The 27,329-nt window shown below is 39.3% G+C and overlaps 1 protein-coding gene across 1 annotated transcript in view; it reads left to right on the top strand.

Annotated features, from left to right (window-relative positions):
* The window catches only part of IL1RAPL2 (interleukin 1 receptor accessory protein like 2), a 513,137-nt gene that overhangs the window by 368,125 nt on the left and 117,683 nt on the right, over positions 1–27,329 (top strand). The window contains exon 6 of the mRNA XM_067548147.1: positions 8,078–8,152. Within this exon, the coding sequence (XP_067404248.1) occupies positions 8,078–8,152 (75 nt within the window). The remainder of the gene's footprint in view (positions 1–8,077; positions 8,153–27,329) is intronic.

The raw sequence follows: 27,329 nt of genomic DNA, 5'->3' as shown, positions 1-27,329 counted from the left end.
GTATCATTGATATCAATGATAGATTAGCATCAGTACTTATGGAGGAATTTCTACATAATTGAATGCACTCCACCCTAATTTAATAGGGAAATTTAACACCTTGAGTAAAGTCAGTGTTTGTGGGAAGTGCATCCTTAGCTGATTTAAACAATGCTTTATAATTTCCTGGAAAGTTGACACCAGCCCTGTCTGAGTGTAGTTAGCCCAGAGCCATCCTCCCCAGCAAATGTTTTCATGTACTTGCTTTTGAAAAAACGGTTCGAGCACTTGTAAAAGCTCCCTCCAGTGTCTGTCTGCACTGCTGTCTGATATCATTGCTTACCAAATCAGCTGATGTTGGTATTCATATCTATAAGGGAGTTTCCCCATCACTGAACCCCATTGTTCATTTGGAACCTATAATGTCTCTCAACATCCTAGAGTCACTGTTTCCAGAAAGACCTGTTCCAACCATTGTTTCACGCGTCTCACTGTTTCACCCATCTCCTTTTCTAAAGCACAATCCCCTTCTCATGGTCGATCTGTATTTGAGAACAGATTTGTGATGAGGACAGTTGTTCGCTTCAGGCTGAATCATACTATTGCAACAATTCTATGTTACTTTGATTGGCGAGGGCAATGTGGTCTTTGAATAGCTGTCATTTTTACATTATCTGAATAGCGTGATATTGAGGAAATAAATCCCTTTAAATATGGATGAAAGAATGAGACACTAGAGATCATTGTTTTTATGATCAATTATGGTAGAAGAGAAGTAGATGGAAGAAAAGGCTCACGACTGCCTATAAATCAAATGGAGTATTAAAAGGACCACATTCTCCATAACTTCTATCCAGCCGTTCACCTGCACCCAGTGAAATGCTAAACTGAGATTTCCAAATCCTTTGTTGTTTTAGCATTTCCCATCTGAGTGTCCTGCTTTACAAACAATAAGGAAATTGAATATCTCTGTGCAGTTATTACTATTATTTGTACTACACTAGTGTCTAGAGGCCACAATTAAGATCCGGGCTCCATTGCCTAGGCACAGTAAATACACATACAAAGTGACTGCCCCCAAAAGCATCCAATCTAAAGAGAAAAGACAGACAGTTATCTCCTTTATACAGATGGGAGCTGAGGCACAGGGAGGTCAAGGGTAAAATCCTGTTGTAGTGAACAAGAGTTTGCCATTGACTTCAATAGAGTCAGGACTTCAACCTAAGCTATTTACTCATGGTCTATACAGAAGTCTGTGGCACAGCTGGGAATGGAACTCAGATCTCCTGTATCCCGGCCCAGTGCCTTAATCATCAGATCTCCTTTCTACCCAAATAGAAATTCAGCTGGCTAAATATTATCCTCCCCATTTGACAGGCAGAGAGGTGGTGATTGGTCAAAGCTCATGCACTAATTCATTTACAGAGCCAGAAACCAAGCTCAAATCTCCTGACTGCTAGTTCAGTGCTTACAGTGCTCTGTCTCTGATCACAACATGTTTTGTGGCCGTAAGACAAGAATTAAGAGTTGATTGCACAAAGTGAAGGAAAGAGGAAATAAAAATAATGTGAGCCCCCGAGAAAGAAATTGCATTGTGCAAGGTTTTTGCAAGCTGTGCAAAACGGTACACCTATGTCGAGATTTGTGCAAGATAATTAAGTCCTCTATAGAAGAATCTTGTCGTGCATCATTGAAATCATACTTGAGTTTATTATTATTTAAAAGTTCATCTGTTACTATCAAACAGGAGTGAAAATAAATACGGGAGGAAACAGCACTTCAAACAGCTTTCTGGTAAGCAGCACGAAATAGCCATGGGGAATGTCCATTAAACCCTGAGGGGAGACAAACACATCACCTCTGGGTAAAGAAACGGTTTCTGATCTAAACTGGTGCCTCTGGGTAAAGAAATAGTTTCCAGAGCTTGACATCTGGCACCTGTAACTTTAAGCTATGCTCTGGGTAGTGTCAATGGTGTGTTGACAGTGCCATCGAGAGAGGTTGCTCCATTCAACCCCTCACCCTCATAGCTCGTTATACACTGCAAAACCTACATTTGCATAAACTATTTCAGGGAAAATCATTCTTATTCTCAGGATGAAGTTTCAGAATGTTAAGTAAAGGCAAATGAGCCCCTTAATTTGTGTGCTGTCTTACCAGAGATAGCATCTCGCAAAGGGGACCATATGGTCCTATGAATGTATGCATCTGGGAATTCTACTATACTCATTGCAATGGCTTTACCATAACTGATGTTGCCCTGGGCAACCTACAGGCATGTGATATTCATAGGGGGTTAGGAAGATGGAGGCAGTACTACTCTAGCCACTCCAGTGACAATTAATGAGGGTTATCTTCCTACTTTTTTTTTTTGACAGAGGAATAAAAGTAAATTGAATAGCAGTATGTTAAATAATAGGAAGCATGCTTGTCATGCATATAATTGGTTTATATAAAGTGGATTGGTGGGAGTTGTAGAAAGGCCAAAACACTCTGTGGTTCATTAAAGACATGTTGGTTTATTAAGTGCACTGATTTATTTGTTTCCATTTTAAGAGAGGGTGGAAATCAGAACAACTTTCTTCTATAAAGCTGTTGAGGGAATTAAAGACATTGCTCAGAGAGTGAGGTATACCTAAAATGAGGAAGTGTTGTTTATGGACTTACATCAGGAGCAGAGATCATAAGCTTTATATGAGAATTCCTTGCAACCACAGAGATTTTCTTATTGGTTGAAAAAGACAAAAAGCAATTTCAAAGGTCAAATATATAAATTGATACTAGGCCCTTAAAATGAGACCATATCTTCAGTTTGTAACATGTAAGAGTCAGCATTCTGCTACATTTTATACTGAAAATCCCTTTTGGCCACTTCAATTCATACAAAAAAATGTCGACACACTTCTGGTTCACTATAATGACTACCTTCTAACAGCAATATGGAAAAACACAACCATTTAAATATGTAACCCACATGAACACATTAAAACAGGATTCAGAGAGGCTGCAGCTTTAACTAAGCCAGAAAAAGAGAAGCTAACTCATTTCTCTGTGTGTGTGTTTGTGTGTGTGTGTGTGTTTGTGTGTGAGAGAGAGAGCATAAAATAAAACAAAGCCAAAACACATTGGAACAGCATGTGTGCAACTAGAAAAGCGAATGTACTGAAAGGCCTATGGTGCACAGGAAGCTAAAACACCATTTGGTACCGGAGGTGAACAGCAATAGCATGAGGGAACCCTAAAGGTAGCAATGCAAGTTAGAAAACCTAAGCAGAAATGAAGTGAGGATAATAGACGAAGTATGGACAACTAGTAAGACTGTTCTCAAAACATAAGGGGGCAAATTCAACCATGATGCAATTTCATTGATTTCACTAGACTGATATCAGGAATGAAAATGGCCCAATGGATCATATTCTGAAGTCACATAAATTACCCTTTGGGCATAAATCAGTCAAAATATGCTAATAAATGGCAATTTAGTCTGATTTTTTTCCAGAGGACAGAATGAGGATTGAGAAACAAGCCCTCACTCCGCACCTAGAGCTCAATTCTGCAAATGCTCCGAAACTGGGAGGATCAAACCCTTAAGGCCTGTTGCCAAGTTCATTGAAGCCATTGAGCTTTGCAGTGACTTCAGTGGGCTTTGGAACAGACCCCTAGAGAGACTGCAACAAAAGCAGCTTCCCTTTTAACTCTGGCGATAATGCTCCCATTTTTGACACTGAGTATCCTTGGTGCTACAGACTTTTCAAGCACAGGCCAACAGGTTGCTGTGGGATTGAGGCATGAACTGTTCCTCCTGGAGAAAATGTATTTGCAAGGGATCTCCTAGATTCTTTTTTAAGAGATTAATGACCTCAGCTGAGCCTTCTGCATCTGGAGTTCTGTTGTATTCTTCCTGTTCCTCTTAAGAATTGCTTCCTTCTGCCTCTTTCCAGTAGACCTTTTCAGTGAGCCTACCTAGCAAGTATAAGAACCAATAAAGAAACTAAACCAAAATTGCAGAAAAACAATGTTATCAGCTTGTATCTCTAGTGATGAGGTATCCTCCCAGCAAATGCTAGGGACACAGAGTAGCACATCTAATCTTTAAAGTAAACTACGACACCAGCAGAGAATTTCACAACAGGATTTTTTCATGACTGATAGCAGATTACATTTCATTTTATGTACTCTTTTGTCAGTGGTTTCTAACTGTTTCTAACTTATTTATTGACAATTTCAAGAGAGGAATTGACGTAAAAGAGAGGAAATCCTAACAATGATTGAATGAAAGATATAACGCCTGCAGTGGGAAGGTATAGTCTGCCACACTCTTTTACTACACAACTACCGATCATTGTTCCCTTCTTCCGAAGCTCTGTCTATTCATCTGTATGTCTAAGCAGCTTTGAGGCTGCTCTGCCTGCGTGTTAGGAAACCATTTAGCTCACAATGCAGACTGCCATGAGAGCTGGGTGAAATTTTTGATGCACAATCCTATTCCCCTTCCCTTCTCCCCCCCCCCCCCCCAAAAAAAAAAAAAAAAAAATGCAGAGTCAAGTCAACCAAAATAATTAACAAATTCAAGTCAATATCTCTGAATTCTTACGGACAAAAAAAAATGTTTTTGGAAAAATCTAAATAGTTCATTTCAACATTTTTTAAATGAAATGTTTTGACTTTTTATTTTGGAAAGATGTTTCATTTTATTTTTAAATAAATTTTAAATAAAATGAAACATCTTTCCAAAATAAGTCAAAACGTATTTTTAAAACCACAAAATTGAAACAAAATATTTTTGTTGCCAGTCGACCCCAAACAAAACTTTTTTGACATTTTAGTTAATTGAACATTTCAAAACATGCTCGACTCTTTGCATCTTCCTCCAACCCAAATATTCAGTTACTACCAGAGCCATTGCTACCATGAATAAATAGTAAGTGTGTGTTTCCTACCTGGGCTGGGATTTTCAAAGAAGCCTAAGAGTTAGGTACCTAATCCAACTGAATGCCAAATTTAGGGGGAGATTTTCAAAAGCATTAAAGGGATTTAGGAATACATATCATACTGAAAGTCAATGGGGACTTGTGCTCCTAAATCTCTTAGGTGCTTTAAATTTTTTTCCCTGGGTGTCTAATCCCCTTAAGTGGAAGTTTTCAATTTCAGTTGGAATTGACATTCCCAACTAAATGCGCAAAAGCAAGGATTTAAATTGTAGATGGCTGGGTAACACTCACAGCTCTTCCTTCTCTTTCTTTGTTGACCCAGAGGATTCAGGAGAATTAGCAAAGGAAATTAATTATTTGTTTCTATCAGCTACTTTCTACTCTTAGGCTAATTCACAAACAGTGTAATTGTCCTGGTAGTCCTGATGTCATCTCTGGGTCAATCTTGTGGCTGGGCTTTGGATGAACTCTCTTGAGAAGCTGTGCTCTTGTAAACAGAATTTTCCATTTATCTTTCATTCTGAGCCATGCTTGGTGTTTTAGGCTTTAATAAGATGCCATGTGGATCACTTAGGAAACCCCTGCATTGTCCTCCTGTGTAAACTAAACAAGGATGCTTTCTTTCCAGATACACGTGGTTTTGATCTGAAATATCAGATACTCACTGCTTGGTACTGAAATGCCCATTTTATCCCAAGAAAAGAATAACCATAGGCGGGGCAGAAGAGATTCTATTTTTGTAGAAAATGAAATTTAGGAAAAGGATTGTTGTGTAAACAACAACACTACTCAAAGTTGTTTAAAATAACAATGTTAACTATACTCCAAAACCAAACAGGCAGTTTATTTTCTTTAATACAATTCATGATTTTGTTTAGGTGTTTTGATTTGTAAACACTTTTAATTTGTCTCGTTTGTGCATATTATCTCAAATTGTACAGCTATAACAGGATACTTCACCTAACACACTGAGCTACTGGGAGTTTCAAATGGGAGTATGTCAAAGCTCACCACAGAGCTTTTAGCATGCAAGGGCAAAGTCCACATAGTGACTTAGTGTGCAGCAGGCTCGTGTGGTGCAGGTTCACTACTAAACTGCTGTGTAGACAAGCCATTAGGTGAACTTGGGGCTCAGACCTGTGAAATGCTGAGCACCCTCAATTCTCTTCAGATCAATAAAGGCTGAGGGTGCTGAGCTCCTTAGTGAAGGCACTCAGTACCTGCATCACCACCATTGCCTGTAGCTGCGCTTTCCACTGAAATACCCACAGAGACAGGCTGTGTTATGGGGAGGTTTAAAAACCCACTGGAGGGGAAAGTGCCTGTTTCTAATGACAATTCTATAGATCAACGCCAGCATTGACTGTTGATGGCACTTGCCATGGCAACATCTCAAGGCTCCTCCTTCCCAGACAGAGGGCTGGTGAATCTGAAGTGTTAATAATCAGGATTGAGAGGTGAAAGGGATTATTGAGCAGACCTGTATATATCAGTCCAAAGCAGAAGGAACAGAGAGAAACAGATGATGTAATGGATCTAATCCAATCTCAGAGGGGAAACATTGTTATTTATGATTTTGTTTATGTACTATTAATACCGAACACTCGTGTAATGCTTTACATTGTACATATCGGAATTCTTTACATACTGGGAAAATATCATTTTACAGATGCAGAAACTGAGGCACAGGGACTGACTCTGTGCCCCAGATTAAGTGATGCAGCACCAGGACTGAAACCCTAGTCTCCTGATTCTCAGTCCTGTGCCTATGACTTCAATAACTGATTTCCATTCTGTGACTTTCTATTTTCATTCTGGAATCAGGAAACTAAATATATCTTCAGAAAGGAGAAAAAGAATGAAATCTCCACAAAAATGTAAAACCTAAGAAATATAAACGGGGGGAAGAGGGGCAGGGAGTATAGGTCTCCTAACATTAATAATGCAGAATGTGTGTATTAAAATACAGGGACTCCTGCCACGTATTCTACACTTGCTGACTTCCCTATATCCTATTGTGCCATAAAGAAAAGCCACATATTTCCAATAGCAAATGTCTTTTTTACACATACACACAACAAATTAGTGTTACATTGAACTAAATAATGCTTAGATCCAGATCCAAAGCCCATTAAAATTACTGGGAGCTTTTCCATTGACTTCAATGAACTTTGAATCAGGACTTAAAGCTCCAATCCTGCAGAGCCATAGCTATGACAGCATAACCCCATAGGATAGACTCCGCCTACAGCAGTGGAAGGGGTTTTTCAGTCTGTGTAGGAACACCACCTCGACAAAAGACGATAGCTTTGTTGACAGGAGCATTCTTTTCCATTGCTATAGCTGTGTCTACACGCTGGAGGCTAGGTTGGTGTAGTTCCATCCATCAGGTATGTGGATTCTTTTCACGCCCCTGACCAAGGCTTGGTCTACACTTACCTCGGCAATTCAGCAGCAGTCGACGGGAGTTACACAAAGTACACAAAGAACTTGCGTAACTCCTGTCGACTTCTGTGCTTCTCTTCTGCGCGTCGTCTTCACTGCACTGCGCCAACGGGAACCGTGTTTCCATTGACACAGTGCTATGCCACTTGAGGAGGTGGTTTTAGTATGTCGACTTCTGGATCGACTGAGCGGGTCTTCACTGACCGCTCAGTCGATCCAGATAAGTCAATCTGACAGTGGCGACTTTGCCACCGTCAGTGTAGACATAGCCCTAGGTAGTTATGTCAACCTAAGGCCTTAGACATGGATTGACCAGATCTTAGACATGCTCACCTTTTGAGCAATCCAGTTGATTACACACTGGGAGTGGTCTCATTGAAAAGTTAGGCATGTGTATTACACTTGACAGGATCAGGACTTAAACACTTAAAAGAAATTAATTCTGTTCAGTTGATTATTATACAACAAAAAGAAGAAGAGGAGACACCACAAAAAAGGAGTCAATTTATTGTATCCTGTTTTAAAACGACTCAGTGGGCCACTAAAACCTGCTAGGAAATTGACACTTTATCGACAGCATAGTGGCCAAAGCAGCAACATTGTGTAATAAATGTTTACACACCATCAAAGCAGCAAATACTCAGTAGTTTGTGTGACGGAATCTTGCTCTAATTGTAATTTGTCTCAATTTTTCCATTACTTTTTCTCACTTTCTTTTCTAGCTTTGATCACTGACAAACCTCCAAAACCATTGTTCCCCATGGAGAACCAGCCGAGCGTTATAGATGTCCAGCTGGGTAAGTCCCCTTTTGGGAATACATTCTAAATATCAGTTCTGCTAAGAGATGGGGAAAATTGAACATGGCGAGGAAGGTTTATTGCCACTGTTATTACATGCAAATCAATTTGCTGCTCCTCATTTATAATGGTAGAATTTACTGCAACAGCAGTTTAAGGAAATGAGTTTGTGTAGCTTCAAGGAATGGCAATGCTAATTGGTTACACTGAGTATTAAATATGCAGGGCAGCCGATCTTTTTAGTGTGTGATTGATAGATTAATGAATGCCTTCATTGGTGCCTGCGCTGATCAGTCAGTGTTCACTGTGCGTAGGACAAAAATATTTTAATAAAATACAGGACGGTAATTCTTTAAAAGATAAAGGGAAAGAGTGCATTGTAAAGTGGTTGTGAATGTTTATTGAAAAGGTTCTATGATGAAAAATGTGGGTTCTTTCATCTATCTCTTGCATTTTCTCCTTCTGCCCTGAATGTGTCTGAATCTAAATCAGCCACAGAAACTTCTTGTTAGGAAGAATCTTTATAAGAGAGTTTTGCAAAGTTACCTTTTGGAGAGTATTCAGCTGGGGGACGCGTGGTTGCTATGAGTTATTGTGGGGTTTTGAAGTTCTGGTGGAAGTCTTGTCATCTTGGAAACATATTCTGCCTAAAGTACCCTGGGCCAAATCCTGCCCTCACATACGCACACTCCAAGTATCTTCCGTCGGATTAGTGTGCCTGTGTCTGATGATAGAATTTTATCCTTAGTGATGAGAAAACACGCACACACAGGTTCAAAGGGTATCATCCATGTTGTCAATGTCAACACACCCACTGACATGGGCTTTGGATCCTCCCAGCAAGCTGCATGCCAGTTCAGTGCCATTAATTATTCTCACAGATTTGCCTTATTAAAAAAATCAGAATTAATGAATCCTTTGAGGTTAGCAAAATGTCCCCAAGTACATCAGTGAAACAAACTAATACAAAAACGTGCACATCATTGTTTCCTATATTCTTATTGGATCTTCTTTTCCAGCCTCAATTCCCCCACCTCCTCTTACATATCTAGCCCCTGTAGAATATTTCTTTGACGGGCCCCCGCTATGTGAAACCATTTTTTCCACCTACTGGTAAAAAGTGTTGATACAAAATATATCTCCTACCCCTGGGAGATATGTTGCAATAATAGGATTTCAGAATATCTCTAGAGGGAAATAAGTCTTGCATATTTTTTTGGGTCCATAGTATAATCCATTAGTTGTCCCCTAGGATCTAGGAATTTACATGCAGTATTTTTTTGCTGATACAGTGATAAGTTTGGTTATTGCTGCTAAACTTTCATATTAGGCTGAAAGATTAATGTTTATAAAACAACAATACCCTAAATATAGTTCTAAAATACACAGTGGAGTTCTTCTAGCTGTACCCACCTTGTCTTAAAAGGCAGGGAGCTGGAGATAGAGAATTCTCAGGGAGGGGCCCACAGCTTTAGAACCTACCACCTTCCCCAACTTGATCTGGAAGAGTTTGTTGACCTTCAGAGCAGAACACAAATTTTCTCTATACCAAGGAGCCTGAGAGGGGCATGGGGTGGAGCGTTCCGGTGAGAGTTGTGGGGTTAGCTGTTGGCTTAATTTGATTATTTGCCTGTCTTAAAATGTTGCCTTCAGGCACCAACATTATTTTATTCCTAATATATTTATTAGAAATCAACATAAACATTCTATTCAAAATCATCTTAATTTTACAATGCCAGTAACTCCTGGAGATTAACCTATTCAGCCAACTTGTGTGTGCCCTTTGCACTGTCAGGGAAGTATGAAAATGCTACTACATACCAAAGAAACTGCATTCGCTCCATCAACACAGTCACTTTAGTAGAAAGACCAATTTAGCTTTCCAATGCCAAACTAATCTTTAATTGTCTTCTCTGTGTAGGCACAGGAGAATAGCAGTTATTTATTTCCTAGATTCTTAAAAAGCAACATTTACACAGGATTTGTTAAGAGCAGTTAGTGGCCTGACTATATATAGCATCTTATGTGACCTCATTGCAGACTTCAGTACTCACCTCTTAGTTTTCCCTGCTATAAGAAAATTCAAATGAAAGTGGGTTTGCACAGTTCTTATTGACAATGAACAAAAAGAGTTCCTTCGTGCTTCAAATAAGCCCCAAAACATGTCTTGCGCTTCTTAAAGAGTGTGAATGTGATTTTTCTTCTTCCATTCTTTGAAATTTGACACACATCAAAACAGCCCTGTCAAGTTCAGACAGAAGCAGAAACTACAAATTGCTACCCACTTGTTTTCTCTGTTTCTCTTCTTGTTTTCTCTGTTTGCCTGTGTGGGGGAGAGAGATGAAAAGAGGACCAGAGAGCATCACACAGAAATGGTGTGATAATTCAAAACAATTTAATTATCCAAGACTCTTGTCTAAACCAGACACTCATTTCAGCCCTGGACAAAACTAGAAAAGAAGTACAATAGATTGATTTAATTGCTTGCTTTGCTTGCTCATTTTCATCCAGAATTTATTTTAATATTCATAAGCATTGTGGATTTTTGAGGCCCTTATGAATCATGTACTCAGTACATAATATGCAGCAGATTTCACCCTATCATACATTTACATTATTTTAAAAAAATTAGTTCTTCAAATACATCAGTTTCTTCTAATAACAGTCTTATCTGTTTTTTAATGAGGATAGTTTAAGGCTTTCCAATGTATCAAAGCTAAATGTTAAAACTGGCAAAATGTTCACAAACATGAGTAAATACATATTCATCCTTTATGTCAGATGACTAGCCATGCAACCCATTGAATCTGGCCATACTGTCCTGTATTTCTCAGGAGAAGGCATGGTCTTATGTCTACAGCAGATGCCTAGGCGTCAGGAAATCAAGGTTCTTTTCTCTGCTCCACCAGTGACATAATAGTGCCCTTGGTCAAGTGACATAACTTCTTTCATCTCTAGTTTTCCCACCTGCATAATGTGGCAATACCTCTTGGAGGGTTCTATGGATGAACTTATTAAAATTTGTAATGTGCTTTGAGATTCTGGCTTTCTACACTCGGCCTTTGCTTCTGCAGCAAAATATTAGACCTTATTTAGCCTAAATTGTCCCATACTTATCACAGAGGTTACAGAATTCCTACTATATTTTTTTTTAAAATCAATGTGTACACCTTAAAACTTCAGGTTCCGATTCAATACGTTTTAGAGACCTGATTCCATTTCCAATATGACTGTTCATACCATGGAAATAAAAATCCACTTCTTTTGGAAGCAGGCCATGGTAGACTTCTAATTTTGTGGCTATGGTGACTGTAAGTGAAGTATGCTGTGCTTATCAATCTTGTGACAAGCTGTAGGTTCATTACTTTGCTAATTTTATTAAAAAATTATTTCCCCACCCCCCTTCCTGTGTACCTTTGTTTACTGGCTCAACATGCTGAGAATCTGAATCTGAAGATCATCCTCACTACATCGATTCTGGATGGCCAAATGCCTTTGAGATATGTGCCAGTCCAGGAAAGAGGACCTTTGCACCATTCAGGCTGTTTGAAGAGCCACAACCTGCCTGGAGCAAGACAGCAAAGAATTCCCCCAAGACAGGGGTGCTCTCAGCTAATGTAAAACTGGCATAACAGGCTCCTTCACACACCCAGGTGTAGGGGGCATTTCGGGTGTGTTCAGAGAGGGAGGGTGAAGCACAGCTCTGCTGTGCTAATTCTCTGCCGGACAATGGCTTCTGAGGGGGAAAGCTAGCTTGGTTATGACACAGTAGCTCCTAGACTCATCTCACTACCATTGGGGCTGGGGTTGATGCCTGACTATTAGAGCTGGGTGAATAATTGATTGTTCCGTTTCACACAGTGAACTGCAAAATCAGAAAAACATTCAGATCAGTCAATGTTTGGAATTTGTCAACCATGTCTGCTTTAGACTGGCAACCTGTGTGTGGGGGGGCCCTGCCTTAGCCCAGTGTGTGCGCATGTGTGCAACTCCTGCTTTATAATCTTTACTCCAGCAGTTAGGGCACTTGCCCTGGATGCAGGAGAACCAGGTGTGAATTCCCACTCCAGAGCTGGGACTGGAACTCAGATTTTTCCTCTGTCAGGTGACCATCCTAACCCGCATGGTATAGGCCATTCTAAGATAGGCTGCTCTCCGTTTCTCCTGTTGAAGCTGTTAAATAAACTATTTGTCTGAAAAAATTCACCCAGCTCTAATCACAGTTATGTAGTCCTTAGAGGAGCTAAAGATCTGAAAATGCCACATGCAGATAAAACTAAAGACTTGCTGTGCTCTTAATTTCTTGGCCTTCATTGCAATGAATTTTAGGTTAAATCTCCTCTTTATGGATATTTAATGAGAATTAGGTGGAATTTAAATGAATGTTTGCATGTTAGTGTACAGTAATTGAATCCATCATTTATGTATCATCTGGTTTTAAAAGATGTATTTTCTTTGATCACAGAAATATTGTAAAAAGGGTGACATAAGCATTACTTTCAGAGGGGGAAAATTTCTCAGTTAATTCATTTTTCAAACAAGGGAAGTGTCAAGGGATTTACCTTGCCGAGGTTCATGGTAGTTAAGCAAATCAATGAAGTAAGTGAAAGGGAACATGCAGAGTTATGGTAACTGCTGAGAGGTGTAGAAATCAGGCAGAGATGGTAAAATAATAAGGAAAGTTCCCTTGTACTTGAAGCTGTGACTGGGAGGAGTTCTATAGGGCAGCTAAATGCGTGCACATACTGACGCGTATAAAATAAGATTCAGCTACATTTACTGTCCAGGGTGCTGAATTTTGTTTTTAGACCTTTTTTTCCTTCTAAATTCCTGTGAGATCTTCCAAGGATGTTAATTTTAGGCCAAAAAACTGCCGATGAAAGAACAGCAGCAAAATGGGTTCTCATTTATCTAATGTTTACCTTATTACCAGCTGGCTGTTTTCATTCTATTCATTTTTAAGGGTGTGGATATTGAGAAGAGCCCTGATGAAATAAGACGGTGTTTCCTGAACCAAAACTCATATAGAAAGCCTAAACTTTAAACCAATCAATAGGAAAAATGAGTTTTCAAGAGGATTATGTGTGCGATAGAAATGCACAAAAAAAATCTACATGAAAAGACTGTTATTAAGGTTGTGAAGCCAAACACTGAAAGGTTAGGAAATGCTAGAATTAACATTGTCTGTACAATCTTAATTTGGCCACCTTGTGCATATGCATTCTGATACAGGATCATATATTATTTTTGCCGCAGGACTCTACCTTATGCAGTGCACAGACTGGATGATGCTAACTTAATGAGCAGCTGTTCAGTATTTTGTTTTATCTGCATTGTTCAATATGTGGCAACCCCGTGATGAACACAGAGTCAGTGATGGCCTGTGAAAAGTTTGCTTTAAGTGACTTGCCTAGCATCGCACAGGAACTTTGTGGCAGAGGCAAAAATAGACTCCAATTCCCCTGGGCAGCATTCAACTCCCTTAACCATAAAGTAGCCTCTTTCTCCAAGTTGGCTGAGCCCAGCAGAAGGGTTCTCTGAAAGCAGAGGAGAGAGAAGCTTCCTGCTCTCAGTTCAGGTGCCTGGACCCAGACCTGGCACAGCCTGCAAAATCCTCAAGCTGCAATTACACGGATAGCCCCGCTGAGCCCCAGCGTGGAGCATGCGCAGTGCACATGGAATCTTTGGGGAACTTAGCTGCTAAAATCTAAGAAGTTTCTACAGAGCATGTGTGAACCGTGATTTTCCAGACGCTTATAACTTGACCAAATTTGGGCAGGTTTTCACAGCGATGGCAAAAGCATATCCCTGACACCACCCTGCTAAATTTCAAATCCTTTTTCCAAAGCAGGGGCGCAGTAGAGCTTTTCAAGGAAACAGTCATCTTTTTTTTTTTTTTCCTTAACACTGGGAAAATACTTAGTTTTACCCAAGACTTGTTCTCTGAGTTGGCTGAACTGTTTGGAGAAAATTTCAGGTTGAGGCAGACACCCAGCATGGAAAATTTCAGCCCAAACACTTAAAGTTTGGCAAAATTATAAGCAATTGAAAACAAGGTCGTCTTATGGGAATTGTTGGATGATTGCAGCCCCACCTATTATACATAATAAAAGAAGAATTCTGTGTCTTATATTGGGGAAATACACTATCTATAATGTTAGTTTTACAGCTGAACCAATGCATTTTTATAGGTTGCAAAATCTTTCATGCCAGACTACTCTGTAGATACCCATCCTCCTCTAGCAATATTCAATAATACTTGATGGTGGGCAGTGTAATTTACCCTACCACCTTCAAGTCCTCTTCATGAAATTGAGTGCATTATGTATGCCACAAGCAAGGTTAAAAACCATTCTTTAGTGTTTTCAATTCTTTTTCCTTATGCAAAGTCTGAGAGCTCCTCTACACTGCGGGCACCGTAGGACCGCAGCCATTGACGCTGTGGCAATTGAGCCAACTCCAGAACTCCACCAGAATGAGAAGAGTAAGCTAGGTCAATGGGAGAGGAGTCTCCTGTCAACATAACTTAGTGAACACAAAGTGGCTACTCAACACAAGATACGTCGATGTTCGTTACATTACTTATGTAACATAACTTGTGTACCTTGCATCGATGGAGCTGCTGCCCAGTGTAAACAAGCCCTGAGCAAATGCCTAGATACATAGTGGGGGACAGACCTTGCCCCAAACCAAAACCCAGATACAGAACAGCCATGGAGCCTACATCCCATGGCTACATCTGCCATCATTCCACATCTCCGTCCAGAAGCTTAGGACAGTGGATCCATACTGACTGCAGTACCACTAGCTACACCTCACCTCTCCATACTCCCGGGGAGGAAAGCAATCAAGGTGCTGTTCTCCACAGGGAGTGGTGTGTATAGCACCCCTGTGAATAAGCTCTCTAGCATGCGTCCAGTCTGAAGCAGAAATGCAGGAGTTCCACTGCTTTCCAGGCCATGCATGCCTGTGCAAGGGGAGGTAGTGTTTGCATCTATTCAAATAGTTTTTTGTACTAATCTGTAGGGAATAGTAGAGACAAATTGTCTGCCTGACATTTAGCTTTAGAAAAAGTTCCCTAAATACTCTGTATTACAGCTAATGCTTTGATGCTAATTTGGTGCATTAATAGCTTTTCCCAGGGATAAAGCCAAAATGCTACATCTAAAAACTAGATGCCAGATTCCACCATTAGGCTGGCTTAAATCCACAGTAACTATCAATTTCAGTACGATTAATCCAGATACACACCAAAGTAACAGAGAACAGAGTTTGGTTTTTTGATATTTGTGACTTTTTTATTGATTTGGGGACACTGGGCCAAATTCTGCTCTCTATCCCACATGGTTAATGTCCATAGACATCCATGAAATTTGCACTAACATAGCAGAGAGCAGAAGTTGATTCATTCTATACTTACATATTTCATTACTTTTATGCTTCTACTGAAGTATTTTATACTCTTCATTGCAAACCTCTTTGATTTCAATGGGCTTTGGATCAGGCTTCTTAATATACAACTCAGGACACAATGATTTTATACTGTTGATGTTTATGGAACAATATCCATCGATAATAGACAGATACTCTTAAGACGAAATTTTCAATAGAGGTGTCTTAAAACTTTAATCAGATATCTTGTATTATCTTTCTTATCTGCACTACCACAATGTAAAATTGTTCAAGCATAAGCAGCTGAGTACATAATAGCTTTCATCCATAGACATTTACGAACTGAATGTAAGTAAACCTTATGGAACAGACCCTGAACATCTCATGCAAAGTTCCCTTTGAAGCCAATGGCAACTTTGTCAAGTGACTCGCATGTGTACCCACTTAGCCTCACTCAGACAAAACTCTCATAGACTTCAGTAAACGTGTTACTCCACCCACCATTTATTTGCAATATTTATTGCATTTGGATTGTTCCCAACTAGTATTTCCTCCAGAAAATGGAAGTGCAACCCACACGACTAGAAGCAGAAAAGATGATCATCTGGTTAGGATGCTGGAATGCAACTCATGGAAAACAGTTGTATTCCTCACTCTGCCATAGTCTTCTGGTGTGACTTTGGGCAAGACAGTTAATCTACGTAGTGTCTCGGTTCTTCATTTTCAAAATGGGGACAATACTTCCCTACTTCAAAGGAGTTTTTTACCTTCTCTGCAGCATGGGGCCCAGATCACTTGCAGGTTTAAAGTACTGTAAATGGTGGATTCTCTGTCACTTGAAGTCTTTAAATCATGATCTGAGCATTGCAGTAACTCAGCCAGAGGTTAGGGGCCTATTACAGGGGTGGTTGGGTAATGTTCTGTGACCTGCAATGTACAGGAGGTTAGACTAGATGATCATGATGCTCCCTTATGACCTTAAAGTCTGAGTGTGAGGTGCTCAGACACTTCAGCGATGGGGGAAAGAAATAGTAGATAGATAGACAGAACACTGAGGATTAAATATTGATCCAAGTTTTCCCTTATCTTTGTTAGGTTCTGATCATGAAACTAAACTTACACATTTGACTAGTGTGTATTTATTATACTTATATGTATGAGCCCCACTTTCAATTGCATAGTAGATAGCCACAAGATAGGCTTAGGACTGGGTGGGTGGGCCACAAGATAGCTTTAGGACTGTAATAAAAATGGGCAGTTTGCATCATTTTCCATGCTTGTTAAAACAGTGTCATTGGAATGCTTTCACGCTATGCCATTTTATGTTTATTTGTCATATGACTGAGTTATTAGAAGGTGAATGCCTCGTATGTTCTGTATATTACAGGACAGTAATGTTTGGCTGTACTATTTTGACCTTTTCAACATTCTGTAATCTGCTGGGTATGCCATTCTACATCTCCATGTATTTACAGCTTCACTAAAATATAGAGAAGGGGCAGAATGGCAGGCAGTCAAAATATACAATATTGAGAAAGGTCTAGAACATCCATACTGCTGTTGGTTTTTTCCACAGTGGATTTCAAAGATTAAAATCTGGATTAATCATTTTTATGAATCTTCCTTTTTATGAAGAACAGAAAATGGGATTTCATAGTCTATTCCAAAGGCAACTACAGTGTGGAAAATGAAGAGTGATACCATAATTCCTATTTATTAAAATCAGAATACTGTAATCTCAGGATCTCAAATGCCATAGAAAGGAAGGCTGCCATAGTTATATAGCAACAATGTTATAAAAAAAGAGAAGAGTTAAAGGTTTGGTGGCTTATTTTTTTTTAATTTAGTCTATACTTTGATTATTTTCATACTTAACTTTGTCCTAGGTACTCTTGTATTTATTTTTATCTTTCAGGAGTGAATTGTTTGTATTACAAAAAAATGGTAAACATTTTATATGGCATTAAGTGTATAAAAACACACCCCACTACTAGACAACTGCAGTTATTTACTACGAAGCTGTCTTGTTAAACTAAAAATGTGCAATAGGAAGTGATGGGCGTTCCAACTCTCTTTCCACTGATTACTACAGTGGAAATGTCGCTATTACAACCAGATTGCTTTACTGTTCTAACCTGAGACATTGCCTACAAATGAGGGCGTCTCAAAGGGAGATTTCTGCATAATACACTGATACCTTTACTATCTACTGAAAACATACGGTACGTGGCTTTTCAGCCCGCAAATATCAAATGGAAATCAAGAATACAGACTAGTAATCAGTGGAAAGACAGCTGAAACATCCAGCACAAACCACCTTCATAGTAAATAACTGCAGTAGTCTGGTGGTGGGTGTGTTTTTATATACTTAATATCATGTAAAGATTTACCAGTTTTAGCATGTTCAAGCAGATGAATAAATTTACACATGTGAGTAGTTCATGAAATCTAAATGGAACTACTCTACATGTATAGCATTACTCAGGCAGTAAGTATTTGTGGGATCCGGCACTGAACATTTTGCTGTTTTCAGCAATAAAGCGTATTGCTCAAACTTTGCTGATAGACTTGCAAATAGTACTAACATAAAGGCATAAGTAAATATCAATTTAAATTTAGCAGATCTAGGGTCTAAATGAACTGCACACTCGACTAATAGAGTCTCAATTACATGGTTTGCAAATGGTGCTGCATGCTTTATTGGTCAAGCTCCACACAATTCTCCCCTGACTCAAAGCATTTTCCATACTTCACTGACCAAGCTGAGTAGTTTATGGCTTCAGAATTTACATACTTTGCTTTTCAAGTTACAGTCATCCACGATTAGGCTGCATATCATAGCTTCCTTATCCGGAGCCAATGACTAAAGGTGGGTGAATAATTAATAAAATTTATTCAATGAATTCCACCTCTTTCTCTATTCACAAATTGCTCTCATAAATTAGAGAACCTTGATTTATTTCAAATAACTTTCACAAATACTTATGGGTTTGTAGCTCTTTTGTGAGTAGTTTTGTTGCAAGTCTTCAATGTGCGGAATTGAGAATTGCTGCTGTTTTGATTAGACACATTTAGGGTGACCAGATGTCCTGATTTTATAAGGGCAGTCCTGATATTCCGGCTTTGTCTTATATAGACAGCTATTATCCCTCATCCGCGTCCCGATTTTTCACACTTGTTATCTGGTCACCCTAGACGTATTAGTCATGTAGAACCATAAGTTCTTTGGCTGGACAAGCGTTGATTTTTTTATAATCAAGTTTCCAATTTAAATACCTGCACTGATGAATTTGAAATCCACTTTCAATGAAAGATCTGCTATAGTCCCTTAAAATTATCTGTTTTGCTAAGCATTCCTGGCAGAAAACTATTTTGCTAGAAAATTTATATAAGGAAAAAATGCAGAAAAGGGACAAAAATGGTTTAAATACATTTGTTTAAAAATGCAAACTAATATTTCTGGAAAAGTGTTTTAATCATTCAACCAGCTCTATCACTAATCCACTTGAGGACTATATTGTAGAGACTATACAGCTCACAATAGGAAATCAGTTTTACCAGGGAACATTGACTGAGGGGTTCTCTTTGGGACTGCAGTTTAGCTTTTGCAAATTTTACATGGCAAAGTGAATGCTAATCAGGATCAAATTGCTATTCATATTATAAGTGCTGTGCTTGATAAAGGGGCTGCATCCAATTTTATCATTAATTCAGGTGCTGACAAATTTCATGTTCAGATACACTGGGAGAGAATGTGCAGAATAACTCCTATCTGAAATATGGCTGCTATTACAGTGGAATTTGCAAGTGAATTCATGTTTATCAACACCTTAATTTTCAACAGGCATGTGTAATGGGGCATGGAAACCCCCACTGTTTCCCACTGAAAAACATAGGAAATCCACAGGTAAATAACAATCTGTAGTGCACAAGAACAGACATTCAAGTATTAAACAAATTATATTATATCAGGTTTTTCAGATGAAAGATCAGTAGGTCTTCATTGGTAATATGCAAACCTCATTTTCTGAGCTAATTTTTAAATGGACCCATCTGCATGCATACACCTCTTTGTTTGTTTGTACTGAGTGTGTTAGGTGTCTTGTGACTACTCAATGTTTGCGAAAAATCCTATTAACACCCACAAACAAAGGCATTCCTACATATAAACAGTGACCCATGTCTGTGGAAAATGGCTCCCAAAATTGTGTGTGTGTGTGGTTAAAACAAACAAAAAAGTATATTCAAAGAAGGGGGTGTCCTTTTCTAACAGTAATACAGTGTGGCATATTTTTCAACTATGTACATATCATTTTTCTGGTTTCCTGGGGTGCGCATATTGCATTTATTTACCTTATTGGGCTACCTACTGAAGTCCAGTTTTAGACATTCCATTCATCTAATTATAGAACCTGTTCCACATCAGAACTCTCAGAAACCCAATGGCAATGAAAGTATGTGGAAGGTTTCCACCACTAAGTATTTTAAAACTGGATACTGTGATCCTTCTTTACCATCTCAAAGGCCCACCCCAACTTGATGGTATGGGTACAGCACTTAGTTTTCACTGGTAATTAGCTGTCCTATGTCTAAAGTGCTCATTGCAATGATAGCTGTCAAACCACTTTCTTACACAGTACCGGGTTTATTACGTTTGACCTGGGTAGGTAATGGATGGCTCAAAGGATTGAGCCACTGGGCTTTTTATTCCTCAATTTCAAGAGTGGTCCAGTTTGGTAGTAAGTAGTCACTGCAGCCCATTACTTTTGGTGGCCTCTGTGAGATTACGTGGTGAACTCAAAAATATACCTAGTGGACAGGTCTCCACTATTGGCATTAGGTGACCTCTCATCAGAGAGCCTAAGGACTTAAATAGAGAGGGGAACTGAAATAATTTTTAGACGCGGTATCTCCAGGTTATGGTTGAAGCAAAGGAAGCACGTACTACTTCTGCTACCCATTCTTTATCTGTTGGGTAGGTGACCAGAGAACTTCAATCTGTGGAGTTGGCTCTTTGACACTTGTCATTATCTCTACATTCACTAAACAGAAAAGGAAAAATGTGCTGTTTTGTGTTCCGATACTCACTGATGTGAACAGTATATGCTGGTTCTTGGCCTTCTGGAATTCTGGCAGAATATTTTTTTACAAAGGCAACCAGAAGAATCTGACTTTTTAGGAGACAATAATAGATTGTGATATTAAATAGAGGGCAACTGAACAGCTGGCATGTGTACAAACTTTTATTTCCTCACTACGCCCTTGATTGAAATCATCAGTTTTCAAAGCTGATGCTGACTCTCTTGAACCTAATTTAGATCCTGTATCAAATCAGATGAAACAAGTGTAACTGGGAAGGAAACTGATATTCTGTAACTCAAGCACTCAGCAGAATGCCACATCTGTGGTGTCAGAAATATGATGAGTTCCCACAAACACTTGCTTTTAATGAACCTCCAATCTGCTAACAGTGGGTCATGTCTAAGAATAGCCTGGATTGCTAGCTAGTTTTCTACCTGTATATAGCATCTTGTTTAACCAAAGGCTCTGTGGCCTAGCTTCTCTGACCCAGTTTCCATCTAGAAATGGGAATTACAGGTTCTACATTCTACCCCAGCTACCTACCCACCTCAGTCTTACTGGAAAAAATTTGTGTTTTTCCATGTATGCAAATGGTAAACCAATCAAAATGCAATAAAAATATTTTGCTACAAATACAAATACAGCAGTAGGGGATTTTGATGTAAAAATAATAATAAAAAGAGAGAAATTTTAGGGTTCATTAGTATTATACCAAACTTCCTAGGTTGCTCATGGTTATGATATTGCTGGAATACCTGACCATGCCAATAGGTGGACCATGCCATTTTGGAAGCGTAACAAGTTACAACCAGCAGCAGCATATCTAAAAGAGCTCCTATCACTGGTACTGTGACGCTCTGCAGCAGTATTTAGTAGGATCACACAATTCAAGAATGAAATGGCCTCCAGTTTAAAAAGAGGTCACACTGCTGCACAATAGGCCTGTCTTTGGAGGGAGAAAATATGCTCCTACTATTGCTCAATAAAACAAGAACGAACACGGTTTTGAGCAAACCTTGCTTCGTGTCATTGATGGGCTAAATTCCGCCTTCATTTGCATGCACAGGGCTCCTGTGGACTTTTGATGGGAGCTGTATACACATGACCAACCTAGAATTTGCTTCACTAATTTGCTTCAACCAATTTCAAGTTTTTCTAAATCTACATCAAGTGACAAATTGTGCTTTCACTTAAACCCTTGCACCACTAATGAAGGAGTAGCTACAAGCATATGTAGTATAATCTCAAATAATATCCTTCCTCCTAACAAGATGAAAGAGTAATAACAGAGATGAATCTACACTTCTCTGCACCACTCCTCTTTACTCTGGAGCTATAGAAGAAACAGAATCCAGATATGAGCTGCTATTATTTGTTGTTTAACGTTTATATTGGGGTTGCTTGTAGAGGCCATTGTGCTAGAGGCTATAAATTAAAAACACATAGTGACACTGCCTGCTCCAAGGAGCTTACAGTCTAAAAGAAAAGACTTAACAGCAGAATGACGCAAACCAGCAGCGGTGTGAAGTGGGGGAGACTGGATAACACAAATAACAGATATGTGCAATTCTTAGCCTGCCAGGAGCAGCAACTGCAGCTTGCCACCTGCCTAGTTGTGATCAGATGGCAGCCAACACCAACGGCCACATCCAGGCAAGAAAAGGTTTGTCAATATAGCTACAGCAGCACACACGCCTTGTATAGAAACAGCTCACACAGGCAAAGTGCTGTTGCTGGAGGAGCTTATAATGCTTTGGAGAGCAAAAATAAGAAATATTGCAAAAAAAAAAAAAGAAAAAAAAAAAAATCAGAGCCGAGCTACCATTGCTGTAGCATTTCTAGTGGCCATCTGACCTAAATTTTGGTTTCAATTTTGCTAAGCTGCCCTTCATTGCCCATTAGCAGAGTTGGGGCAAAACCAGAATCTTTAGTCCTCCATCTTCCCCAGGATATGATTAGCCAGGTTCACGGAGCCCATTTTCTAAACTGCTCATGGCTTGATTTTTGTTGCACAAAAACTTGTCCAGCAAGGTGTTTGGGAGAAAACCGTCCTTAACCAGGGTCTGATTAGTTATATTATTTAGCAGTATTTGTATTGCCATAAGCATCTAGGAGCCTCAGACATGCAGCAGGACCCCATGGTGCGAGGCACTATCCAAACCTAGAACAAAAAGAGAGTCCCTGCCCCCAGAGGCTTACATTTCTGGTATAAGACACATGACAACAGAAGGATATGAACAAAGGGGGGAGTCTGGAAACTATGGTATGTCTACACTGCACTCAGTAGGTGTGATTTCAGCTCAAGTTGACATACTTGAGCTAGCTAGTTTGGGCACCAGAGCGGTAAACCCACGGCAGCGCATGCTTGAGTGCAAGCTATGTAAACATGCCCGAAGCCTGACACTCGTGCAGCCGCGGTGTTACTGTTTCAGGACCCGATTAAAAGCGAACTCAGGCATGTCAACTCAAGTTGCAGTCACACCTGGTGAGTGCAGCCTAGGCATACTCAATGAGACCATCTTAGTCAGCATGCTGGGCAGTGTGAGTGACCTATGTACCCACCAATTTTTCACTTTAATTCCCAGATAAGAAGATTTAGTGCTCGCCGTACAGATTTTTACTTTTTCAATTTAGCTGTCACAAGGCAGGAACACAGGCACTCAGAAGGAAGTAACAACTGAGTCTTAAGTCTGCTAACTCAGTCACCAGCCGTGCAGATGTTTCCAATACGTAGTGACCAGGGAGGTCAGCAGATAGGAACAGAAAGTAATTAAAATTAAAACGTAATAAATAATACCAAAACAATTGGAAAAATATTGGAGTGTTCTATTTTTATTTTTGAGGCATCTGGGCTCACTGGGTTTTGCTGAATATGTCTCTCACAGAATCACATATTGAATACTTGGATAACAAGTAACAGTACAGAAGGGATTTGACAAGCATCATCTCTATTTCTGTGTGCACTGAGCAGGGCTTTTTCATTTCATCCATCATTCACAACTTGCAGTGCCTCCAAAAGTCACTTAAACATATCCTGCACAGGAAACTATAGGATGGAGTGAGGCCAAGAAATCTGTTTGCACTGTGTGTACTTTGTTATCACAGTAATTCTGAACTGAGTGATTTCAAGCTGGCTTGTAGTTGCCTTTCTTGCATACCACACGATACTGTGTCACGTTTACACTGATTTAGGACATACAGAGTCGCCAATCACAGACATCCACAAATAATGAATCAGGCCTCAAAAATGATGAGATTTCATTTAGAAAATACATTTTGAGTTCTTGTGGTCGCCTTTTGATTTTTGAGCTTGCAGATCTTAAGTTTTAAGCTTTTCTCCATAATCATGAAAACTAGAAACTTCCTTTTTTATTAAAAAAAAAAAAAAAAAGTGGGGGGGAGTGGGGGGGGGGGAGAAAGAGAGCTGAGATTCTCACATAATCATGAGTCTTCAGAAGTTGGGGTTTTAAGAAAATCACTAATTGTCATGAAATTCATGATAAAATCAAGAGATGTTGGCAATGCTGGGAATACATGCAGGTTTCTTCTGTCTTGAGACGTTTTTTCCCTATAAATACTAACTGAATTATGTTCTATAAACCGTTTAATTGCTTGTGCTGCTGTTTTGGATTTAAAACAAACAAAATAAAATTATTTTAGTCAATGGCTTTTTTCTTGGCTTAAATCCATTTATGATCTTTGCGCTTATATTTATCACTAGCTCCATTAACTGAGCTTACTTTATTTAGTCTCAGAAATATGGTCACACTTTATATTAAGGATATATTTATGAATAGTTTATAAACAGTTAATAAATTATTAATGGATGTTTAAATAGCTAGTCAGTTATAGATTGAGTCCAACAGGTCATTATGTTGCCTATTACCATAGTCTTCTATTTATGGCACCTTCTTCTGATGTGTTTGTAACTATCTATGTCATACACTGCTCTTGTCTGTAACACCGTTGAAATAGCCATTAACCCTATTATTAACCCTATATAAACTATACATAAAAATCTTTAATAGAATGCGACCAAAAAGGTATTTACTTCATACATAGACAATTGACGTCATTAGGAGTCTTTCCAATGACAGGCTTTTGGATCAGGCCCTTAAGTATTCCTTTTGCCTATGGAATATTTAGGACTTCAACAGGCACGTGACTGTGGCTGGTCTCTTTTGCATCCACTAGCCTAACTATTCAAAGGCTAAATTAGAATGAATCAATCACTTTGCATTTGTTTTCCACTAATGAAATTGGTCTGCTTACAGGAAAGCTTCTGTTATTGTAGGGTTTGACTTACTTTGGTTGTGAATTGGTATGAAAGACTTTTGTCAACTCTGGTACTTCTGGTTTTAAATGTTGTCATTCAAGAATTTCTTTGGAGACAGACAATGTAAATGAATACAAACAATGGAAAACCCTGCAGTGCCAGGTGGTTTAAAGAGAAAGTTGTGCCTGCATTGCATGAGAGAAGAGCTTGTTGGTATGCACGGCTAGGGTCATTGATTTTTATATTTTCATAATTGTTGATTAAGTCTGATGGATGTTACTGAAGTTGTGAAGCTTTTAATTGAGAATCTATTAGTTCTGAAGGAACCAAATGACTGGAACTGATCATTCCATTTACCTTTTCATCACTCTCGAGCAGTTCAATGCTACTGTGAGTACTTACTTAGGGCCTGATTTTTCACAAATATCTTTACTGAAAGGCTTATGAAATGTGCAGCTCACAGGGAACCTTCTGGTGGTCACAGTATTAAATGAAGGGAGCCCCCTGTGTCTTTCTATTAAAGAACATCTTTGCTTAAAGGCATGTTCATTCAAATGCTGGAGACCAGCTTCTAATTTTAAATGCTCTATTCCAAACCTGAATGACGAATCCAGACTCTGGAGAAGTTCAGGTTTGACCTTTGCGGCTAGTCTTTGTATCTCAAAGGGGCTGAACCAAAACTTCAGCTCCAATCAGATTGGATTTTACACATCACTTTATTTATTTACTCACCTCTAGTGACAATGCTAGTTTAAAACTGAAAGCAACAGATAGTCGATGTGCATGTGGCCAAGTCAATTATCTCAGGATGATGATTTGAATGTGCTACTCCATTTTGCTGTTTGCAGTCCCCATTCCTCAAGAGATTAAAATTGAGCTTAAAAGACTCATATTCCAAAAAAGAAAGCAAACAATGATTTAACAAGTCTATACCACATAATTCATGATTCAGACCTTGGACAACTGCAGCATTTTGTCCCTGTTTCAGCAGTGAATGTGTCTCTAAATTCGTAAGTTTTAAGTGAGATAAGTGAGGCAGCTTGTTTCTGGTTGTCTTTGATAACATAGATAAATGCTTGGATACTTACTTTTTAATTGCTTTATTGCCAGAAGTTTTCAATGGAGCCATAAAAGAGGGGGGGAAATGAACAGTCTAATTGCTTCAAGATGGATATGTAATGCATAAATCTCTGGTTTAATGGATCTAGTAATAGACCACCTGTTTCAGTTGCCTTTTCCCATTCAGAATATGAATGAATAGTTCTCTCAGATGTGCACAAAGAGAAATCACAATCTCACACTTGGAAATTCTATGACTTTTTTTTTTTTTTTATATTTGATCCAGGGACATTCATCCCTTATTATGTAGATTAACCAATCTCATTACAGTTGGTTTGGGGAGGGAGAGAAGCACTCTGTCCAGTATTTGGATGGTGGTCAAATGTTAATGCGTTTGCTATATAATCAAGGTAACCAATAAAAAGATGGACCCACAGAACAAAGCATTAACCGATGCTGAGGGTTCAGTGAAGGGTTCTATCAATTCTTCTTTGAGGTGCTGCTGCTTGCACCCAATTCTGGACTATCCTGTTCCCCTCTCTTTTGCTGTCATTCAGCTTTTGGCCATGCAGGGCCCCTTTGGGCCTCCCAACCAACATCACATGGCCCCACATGTGATAAAAGGGCTTCACTGCCCCTCACTGACTTCCGCTTCTTCCTACTAGGGTAAAGGGGCCTCTTCTGCACACTCTGAGTTGCTTCAGGAGGCGGAAACGTTACTAAATGATGTCCTCTTGTTTTTACAGTGTTCCTAGATTACTTTAGCCTCATTTTCAGGTAATACACACAATTACACCCTTCATTTTTTTTAAAAAAAAGATGATCTTCAGTTAGCTGTGTGTGAGGGGGATAAAAAGAGTGGATTTAAGCGACATGGGCTAGGCTCTTCTGTGTTCCCTGAGGCTGACATGCAGACTCACTGTTTATTTTACCAAGGGGAAATCAATTCCATGGATCACGCCTCAGAACACAGGGCCATCACTGCTCAGGCCCACCCCAACAGGCAAGGGAGGCTCTGTGCTTCTCACAGCAAGGAGGCCTCACAAGCCCCATTCCTGGTTGGCTACAGAAGTCAGGAGGGCTGGCAACTCGCAACAAAAGGGGAAGGTGAAAAATGGGAGCAAACGAGCATTCATTTAGCACAAAATTGAGCTGTCAAGAATAAAATGAATCAAACCACCCAGGGATGTGAAGACAAGAAAATCTTTAATTGCCCATACACCAATGCTAGTAAACAAGAGAAGCTGGAATTGCTCATTTATTAACATAAATTCAATCTAAGTGGTGCAACTGAAACCTGGTGGGAAAAGTCGCATGATTAGAATGTTAAAATCAATGGTTCTAACCTATTTAGGAAGGATTGAGTG

This window comes from Emydura macquarii, unplaced genomic scaffold, assembly GCF_026122565.2.
Source record: "Emydura macquarii macquarii isolate MOO-44397 ecotype Brisbane River unplaced genomic scaffold, CSIRO-AGI_Emac_v2 contig_1253, whole genome shotgun sequence".
Taxonomy (NCBI): Eukaryota; Metazoa; Chordata; order Testudines; family Chelidae; genus Emydura; species Emydura macquarii.
The sequence above is the reverse complement of the archived record's forward strand: the minus strand, read 5'-3'. Positions and strand labels throughout refer to the sequence as shown.